Here is a 9,157-nt window from a genome sequence, read left to right on the forward strand (position 1 = left end):
ATTTTGTCATTTTGTTCTTGTATTTTCTTCCAAAATTCTTGTAAGGTTTTTTCTGTGTTTTCTTTGGTGTGTCTCTCAATCCTTTGCAGATACCTAAATATAATTCTTTTGAATTCCTTATGAGAGAATTCCAGTGCTGTTTCTTCCTCAGGCATGTGTTCTGGGTCTGTATCCTGCTCCCTTGTTTCTACCACTTTATCTTGCTTTTTTGTGTGGACTGTGATGGTCCATTGTCTCTGAGACATTGTGACATTGTTGTATTTAGATCTCTGTTAACTGTTTGTGAAGAGCAGCCAAGGGTGAGTCAGGCTCTTCTTGGTGGTTGTTTATCGTAGGCCCATTAGTGGAGAAGGAGGTGGTGATTCTCACTCAGTAAGTGAAGCTTTCTAGTAGTCCATGCCTCTGGAATATCTTTGCAGTTCCCAGCAAGCAGAGCCTGTTGTTAAGTCCCTGGAACCTGGGAGAACGCTGTCGTTTTAAATATCCAAAATGATCAAGCCGCTTGTAAACATTCAAAATGGCTGTGCCCTACAGACAGGCTAAAGTCCACAGCTAAGCCTGCCTTCCTCTTCTCTGCTTCCCCTTCCCTTCCCCAGCCACCAGAGCAGTCCTCTGTGCAGGCCCTGGCTAGCAGGGCCAAGTTTTAGGTTAATTCTTAGGTCCTACCACCACTTGGCAATATCCAAGCTGTCTGTGCCGTCAGGATCGCTGCCAGATCACAACTCCATATGTCTCCTTTTTTGGTATTTTCATGCAAATTCTTCTCCTAGTTGGAAGTTTAGTCCACTTCTATAACCTTCCCTTCAAAGCTCAGGGGTCCAAGATTATCTTCTGTATCTGTGTTAATTGGTTCTCCTTTTCTTTGTTGAGGAGGGTCTGTGCAGTCTTTCTGCCTATTCTGCCATCTTACTGGAACCTAGTACTTGCTTCTTATATTTGTCATGGATTTCTCAAAAATCAGTGACATTTCATAGTTGATAATTATAGCATCGTTCTGTTCCCAAACCAAATATGGCAGTTACTACAGCAGATTTTTTAAAAATCAGTCTCTCATCAAGTAATTTAACAGGGATGCTTTCCAAACATCTAAGGAATCTGGCACATTAATGAGAGCATAAATTCTGTTTGGTTAGGAAGAAAAAAATCCATAGAGTAAAGGTCACTTTCAGTCACAGAATATACTCTTAGGTAAATGCAGAAGATTCTGGCATGATTAATCACACACACAGTGACATTTCTGAAGCTTTTTTTTTTTTCAATTGCCAGCTTTCTTTTCTCGGCTTTCCTAATACATATATATTGTACAGAAACAGTTTTCAAGGTACAGCATTTTCATAAAATAACTGTTTTTCCTAATATTTTTGACAATTTTTTCTCAGCAAGATTCACCTCTGGTATAATTGCTTTGGTTCACAAATTTGATAAAATATTTTCATATTAGCCATTGGCATTTTTAAGCATCTTTTTTCTGTCAACCTAAAAATTCCCTTCCTTCCTTATTGATACTGATGAAACAATATACTACATGAGTACTAAGTGTCACAACACTAACTTATGCTTGGAAAAAGGAAAAAAAGGAAATAAAAAACTGCTTCCATAGGATACCAGCATTGATAGATCCTTCTGTACACATAACAGATGCATCAGAATTCAAAACTCAGATGCCAGCTATTGGTATGAGTTAGCTTAACCAATGATCTGCTACCTGGGTCCTCCTGGGCCTGAAAGATAAAACTATACTGTAAGGAGATATGGCAAAGTCTGTAGTGCAGTGCCCAGAAGTACAAGAAACAGGGAAATGGAGAACCGGACTTGGAAGGCTTCAAGAAGAAGGCAGGATGAGCTAGCACATATGAATGGGCAAAGGCTAATGATTTGAGACAACTGTAGCCTCTGACTTTTAAAATTCATTATTTGTTCCTTTTCTCCAGAAAATCATTCTATCTCCTCCACTCCTCCAGAGTTAGTTCTGTATTGGTTCAATCATACATTTCTGTGCATGAGAACACACACAGTACAGCTTTGTTTGGCAGGAAATAACTTGATTAACCACAAGGTGTCATATCCTTTCTACCTCAGTGTTACCTACAACATGTTAGTGAAATGTGTAACATGGCAATGAAATACAGAATTAAAGGAAGCATGTCTAACAATAGACAAATATCCTTACCTTTAAAAAAATTTGGCCACAGCCTTCTAATTAAGAAATATATATCAGAAGATTAGTCAACTGAAATAATAACCAAAATTATTTCATGCTACATTATTTAAACCAGACTCCTTTTCTACTGGTCCAAACAGGGTACAGTGCTATATACATATCACAGTAGTATGTTAAGGACAATGCTGAGAGTTGTTCATGGCAATCAGTATGTCATATCTTTGGCGACACTTTCCTGCACAATCCCCACCCCCTCTCCCCAAAACAGATCACTACCCACTCAGTTGTGAGCTTCTTGAGTGAAGGAATTGTGTATTATTCAGCTTTTTATCCTTCACAGTACTTAGAATAAATAGCTTCTAGTATGAATAGACTCTGGCTAATGGCTATTGAACTGAATGAAATTCTTTAGGAAACAAAATTCTTATTCACAATTAATGTCCAGGCAATACTGAGCATTTATAAAGGTACCTCTGCTCTGTATGTGGGAGTGAAAGAAGCTTTACAAAAACAGTCTAAGGCATGGTCTTAGATGTATACTCCCCGAAAAAGTGAGACCTGAAGTGAGTCTAAAAAGAGAAACAGATTTGTGCACAGGAAATTTAGTATCACATATTGGGGTAACACTGAGAAAAGAGACCAAGTGGAATAAACAGGGATTATCTGATGCAGTAAGAACAGACTCAGAGGAGGAGAAGTAGTGATTGCTATGATGGCTTTCCTTTGCTCTGTTTTGTATGGGAACAGCACACCAAGGGCCAGAGCTCAACTGAGATTCACAGAACAGCAGCACCTTCATAAAGCACTGGGCTGGTGCACAATGTAACTCCCACCATCACACCTCAGTTGTATCATTTGGACTGCTACTAAAATGAGTTTTTGTTGTTGTTATGTGTCATCAAGTCGAAGTTGTAGTGCCCACAAATACAAAAGGATTAGAAATCAAACACTGGGAAGTTGTAGGGACTAGGGACCTCTTCAGGGATAATCAAACTTTTTTTTTTTCCAAGCTGTAAGAAGTTTTTCACATAAAATGACCCCAATACATAAAGCAGATAAAATCACAATTGCTCTGGATAAAGAAAGTGGCCTGGAATCCTATTTGAGGTACTTCTACAGAATCTCTACAGATGCAAAATTTGAAAACTACTGATCTAGTCTTGAGAATCAAAATATCATTCCTCTCCCAAACAAAACTCACCTGACAGAGTGGATAAGCACCTACCCAGAGAAGGTTGGGCAATCTACTTCCATAGTGATACTGCCTCGGAAATCCAATGAGAGGTCGCTATGCGTGGGATCCAACTTGACAGCAGTGAGTTTTTTTTTTTCGGGTGGTGTATAGTACACCTAGAACTAGAATCTAGGAACGTCAACACCCAGACCAGAGCTCTTCCCACCATATGCCATACTTTTTCTAAAAAGCAAAGTCAGCCTAAGGATATGGTTCATACTTACCATCCTTGTTCAGCCACTGCTTTCTCGTTCTGTATAGAAGGAGCTTGTTGTGGACATAGGGTAAAAGGAACTTGACACACCAGCTTTCCACACCAAGTTTGTTTTCAACCAGGACTATAGGACTCCGGTTATACCTGGCTTCAGGACATGGGATCAGTCCAATTTCGTCTCTTAAGATGTGAAACATAAAAAAGAATTAAAAATAAGAATGCTGCATATAAAGAAATGCTCACGATCATTAGCTATTAGAGAGATGCAAATCAAAACAACTGAGATACCATCTTGCTCCAGCACTAGTAGCAAAGTTCAACAAGACAGAAAATAACAAATGCTGGCAAGGTGTGGAGAGATTGGGACTCTCATACACTGCTGATGGGACTGTAAAATGGTACAACCATTGTGGAAAGCCGTATGGTGATTCCTTCAAAAGTTGGAATTAGAAATACCATTTGACCCAGCCATTCCATTACTAGGTATATATCCTAAAGAAGTGAGAGCCACGACAAGAACAGATATATGCACACCCATGTTCATCGTAGCACTATTTACAATAGCCAAAAGATAGAAACAACCTAGGTGTCCATCAGCTGAGGAATGGATAACCAAACTACGGTACATACACACAATGGAATACTATGCAACGCTAAAGTATAATGTAGAATCTGCAAATCACCACATAACGTGGATGAACTTGGAGGACATTATGCTGAGTGAAATAAGTCAATCACAAAAGGACAAATATTAGTCCATTATTGTAAAAGTTAAGGAAAGGTTTATCTATAGAAGAAAATTTTCTTTGTTCGTTACCAGGGGTGGGAGGGGAGGAGAGAGGAGGGAATGCTGTTAGATAGATAGAGATAAATATTGATTTGGGTGAAGAGAAGGGCAATGTACCAAATGTGAGTGACCAATATGGCAGCACTGAGGATGAGAAAAACATAGAGAGGTACGTGGGAGATACAGACAACAAACATGAACCCTTTTGCACATACAATACTGCGTTGTCAGTGAAGACAAACATGGGTATATGGGTGGATAGATGGGTGGACAGGCTAAACGATTAGGTATGTCTATGAAATGGGGAGTATATCCAAGAACATATATAGAGTTGGCAGACAATGGTCCTATAAGTTTATGTGAATGATCAGAATTCCCAGGTGATAGTAGAGCTGACAAGGGGCAAGGCTGTGGTCACTGCTTGGTCACAGCCAGCTACCCAGAGGGACCGAGTAGTTGAACTTGCAGGCTTGGGACCATAGTTGCAGGGGACATCAGGCTCAACTGGCATAACATACTATATAAAACATTGTTCCACCTCCTACTTTGGTGAGTAGCAACTGGGATCTGAAATGCTAGCAAACTGCCATCTAGATGCAACAAAGGGTCTCTCCTCATCCAGAGCAAAGAAAGATGAAGAAAACCAAAATTCATGGAAACAATTAGTCCTAGCGACTGGTACACCATCTGATCTGCAGCCTATACGACTATGAGACCAGAAGAACTAGATGGTGCCTGGCTACCATTGTCATCCACTTGGAAGGGGATCTCTGTAGGAGATCCTTGATAGAGAGGGAAAACAATGTGGAACAAAACTCACAATCATTTGGAGAAAAAAAAAGGGGGGAGGGACCAGGTTTGCTGGTCCGATAGAGCCTGGTGGAACCACTGAGACTCTGGCCCCTAGCTGCCCTTCGGGTCTGGAATTGAACCCACACCTGTGGTTTCCAGCCAAACAAAATACAGGCATATGAGTTGAGCATTTACCTCAAGTAGATACACTCCTTGGAGAGAACAATCATGGGAGAAAGAAAAGCTGCTTATGCACAGGGAGACAGCTCAGGGGGCAGGAGTGCATGGAGGGATGGACACAGGGAAGAGGTAACTATGGGGAGGAAGTGGGAGGGGAGCTGTTGCATTGTGGTAAACTGTGGTCAATGTCATGAGACAAAGTATATGTGAACTGCTGTATGGAAAGTGAACTTGCTCTGTAAATCTTCACCCAAATCATAATAAAAAAAATAAATAAGTAAAAATGCTAGCCTTTTCAAAAAATTTTAAATCCTACAAGGTATTCTGAAAACTCCACATATTTCCCTTACTTAGAAATATAGTTTACTTCACCTACTAGATTGGTAGAAATTTTTTTATAAGTTTGTTAATACCCAGTGTTGACAAAGGTGTGGGGAAATAAGTATACGCTCTTGTCAGAAGTGAAAATTGGTGTAACTTTTGGATGGCAATTTGATCAAAAATTTAAATGCATATAGTCTTTGACTCAGCAATCTGACTTCTCTGAAATTATCCTATGCCAAAATATTAATGACTTTCACTGCAGCATTGCAAAAAACTCTGAAAACAATCTAAATGTGTATCGATACAAGACTATGAAATATATTACGGCCCACCCACATGATATAAGCCAAAAACCCACTGTCATCAAATCCATTCTGACTCACATTGACCCTACAGGACAGAGCAGAAATGCCTCATGAGGTTGCCAAGGCTGTAATCTTTATGAAAGCTTGACTGCTACATCTTTCTCCCACCAAGTGGCTGATGGGTTCAAACCGCTGACCTTTTAGTTAGCAGATGACTGCTTAACTACTGTGCCAGCAGGGCTCCTTCTAGGTGATAGAGCTGTTCATAAAGAATGAGGTACATCTGCATGCACTGGTTTAGGAAGACTGCCAACGGTTATTAACTGGAAAAAAAGAAAAAAGAAAAAAAAAAAAAAAGCTAGATGCCAGAGTGTATACAGCACCAAATCTTTTATATAATTGTTTCATTTTATTTTTATAAAAAAAATATACATGATTGCATTGAGAAATTTCTTGGAAGGATACCAAGACATTTTTGGAGAAGGAAGATGTAGAGGAGTAACTTTATTTTTGTACAGTTTAAATTTTATAGTCACCTGGATGTGTTATTTTTTTAAAATGTCAGAAAATGTATTTACGCTTACTTGCAAGTAATATACATGGAACAGAAACAAATTATTAATAAAGTTAAATTGGCAGTAAGATTGTGCATCATTTTTATTTCTACTTTTCTGAATAAAAAACAAATGTGGCAACATAGTGCCTAAGGCATTTGACTGCTAACCAGAAGGCTAGCCATTCAAACCTACCAGCCACTCCTCAGAAGGAAGATTGGGCAATCTACTTCTGTACAGATAACACCTCAGAAAAACAAGGCTGGGTCGCTATGAGTTGGACAGTCTCAACAGCATTGAGTTTGGTTTTTTTTTTTGGGTAAAACACAAAACGTTTCAGAAGTTGATCATTCCATCAGTGTTTATATTCCTTAATCCACCTCAATTTAAGTTGAAATTTATGTGAAATTTTCTAAGCAGAGATTTAACAAACAATATGTAGGGCATTTGACTTACCCAGTAAATGAAACAACAAACATAAAAATGTTTTTGCAAAACTTCAACACATGCCTTTTAACAATAAAGAAAGCTATAATTAATTCTTCCCTACATGAAGCATGCTTTCTCAAATAGTATGGCCTTCATTTAATTAATGAGTAACAAGAAACTTTTTACCAACCGGGGGAATTGAAACAAATAATAACATTTTTTTAGAGTGTCTAATAGATTCTTTAGGAGCTCTGGTGGTGTAGACCCTAAGGCATGTGACTGCTAATTCAAACCCACCAGCCAATCGTTGGAAGGAAGGCTGAGCAATCTACTTCTGTAGAGATCCACCTCGGAAACCCAAAGAGAAGTTGCTATGAGTTAGAACAGACTCCACGGTAGTAAGTTTGTTTCTTTCTTTCTTTTTTTTTTAAGAATAGATTCTTTAAATGTGCCATTAAAAAACAGAACAAAGAACTGGATTTCAGAGTTTGTATGTGACATTATTTATTATGTCCCTGGGTATCTCCTGCCAAAAAGATTCAAGTTTGGTAAAAGAGGGGAAAACTTGTCAAATTACTAGGGATAAGAAAAGATCCCTTTTGTTTGTTAGACCACCATCACAAACTGGTAGAAGGTTTTGAATCTAAAATTCAATCTCTTCTGAAACTCTGTACTGCATAGCTCAGAGATAATCTACTTTCTACATTAGTGAAACAGGAATATATCAATAAACAAGGATACCCTAGGGGTTAAGGAGCTCTGGTAGCACAGTGGGTAAGGCATTTAACTGCTAACCAGAAGACTGGCAGTTCAAACCCACCAGCTGCTCTGCGGGAGAAAGATGAGGCAATCTACTTCCATAAAAATTCGACTCAAAGGCAGTGGGTTTACTTTAGAGGTTGCAAGTCACTAACTATTTTTTCAAGTTAATTTAACTCTCAAGTAGATTTTGGGATCTAAGGTTTTTTGTCCTGATAATTGGCTGAGCTGATACACAGGACTGTTAATATACAACATCAATACTAGCTAAACATTTTCTGAGTACCTACAATGTATTATACCACCTGTCTGTCCATTTGTCATTTTGTGGTGGCTCACATGTTGCTATATGCTGGAAACTATGCCATCAGTATTTCAAATAGCAACAGAGTCACTCATGGTAGGCAGGTTTCAACAGAGCTTCTAGACTGAGGCAGACTAGGAAGAAAGGCCTGGCAATCTGCCTCTGAAAATTCTGTGGATCACAACAGAGTATTGTCTAATATAGTGCTGGAAGATGAGCCACCAAGTTAGATGGCACTCAAAATACAACTGGGGAAGAGATGTCTTCTCAGTTAGTAGCTGTTGTTCTTAGCTGCCATCAAGTCTCAAAGTAGAGTCAACCTTAATGACATGAATGGAATAAAAGCCTTCAAGACCTTCATCTGCAGATGTGGCAAGATTCAAAATGAGAACTGACTGCAGCAAACATCCATTAGTCAACAAAGGACTCAAACATACTAACAATCATGAAGATGGCGCAGGACTGAGCAATGTTCCATTCTGTTTTACATAAGGCTGCTACAAGCTGGAGTTAATTAGATGGCAACTAACAAAAACAATAATACTAGGTACAGTGTTAGGTTTGGAGAATACAAAATGAATGAAATACTAAGGTGGTCCTAGGCTTCAAAGAGCTCACAGTTTTTCTGGATGGTCACATCAGTATCTATAATAAATGTTATCACTTTGCTATTCCAGTAATAAATAAAGTTCTACAGCAAGAATATGGCAGTACTAGGAGAGAATCTGAGGTCAATTCCCAGTACTTCAAACCATCCAGTTCACTATTACGACAGCTAGCAACAACTGATTTATACTTGACTAATACAGAGTCAGTATGAGTTGGAATCTACTCAACAGATTCATTTTATAACTGAATCTCTGGTATTCAGATTTTAGCATATAAAGCAGAACATTTTCAAAATAAACTTGAATTACAATAAAAAATAAACTCAATGTAATTATTTCAAGAAAGTCTATTGTCTGAGATCTAATAATCATTTAAAACACTTTAAAAAAAGAACTACAATAATCAACAATAGGAATATAAATGTTATAATTAACAAGAATAAAAGGACTCTAGCAATCAGGATGTGTTAATTATCACTGGTGACTGGAATGCAAAAGTTGGAAAC

General features: G+C 38.4%; 1 protein-coding gene across 1 annotated transcript in view; it reads right to left on the minus strand.

Moving 5' to 3' along the window:
• PTAR1 (protein prenyltransferase alpha subunit repeat containing 1) overlaps window positions 1-9,157 on the minus strand; it is an 81,088-nt gene that overhangs the window by 55,729 nt on the left and 16,202 nt on the right. The window contains exon 2 of the mRNA XM_042780703.1: window positions 3,620-3,789. Within this exon, the coding sequence (XP_042636637.1) occupies window positions 3,620-3,789 (170 nt within the window). The remainder of the gene's footprint in view (window positions 1-3,619; window positions 3,790-9,157) is intronic.

Source organism: Orycteropus afer, unplaced genomic scaffold (assembly GCF_000298275.1).
Source record: "Orycteropus afer afer isolate SDZICR_OR568_19922 unplaced genomic scaffold, OryAfe1.0 scaffold00005, whole genome shotgun sequence".
Lineage (NCBI taxonomy): Eukaryota > Metazoa > Chordata > Mammalia > Tubulidentata > Orycteropodidae > Orycteropus > Orycteropus afer.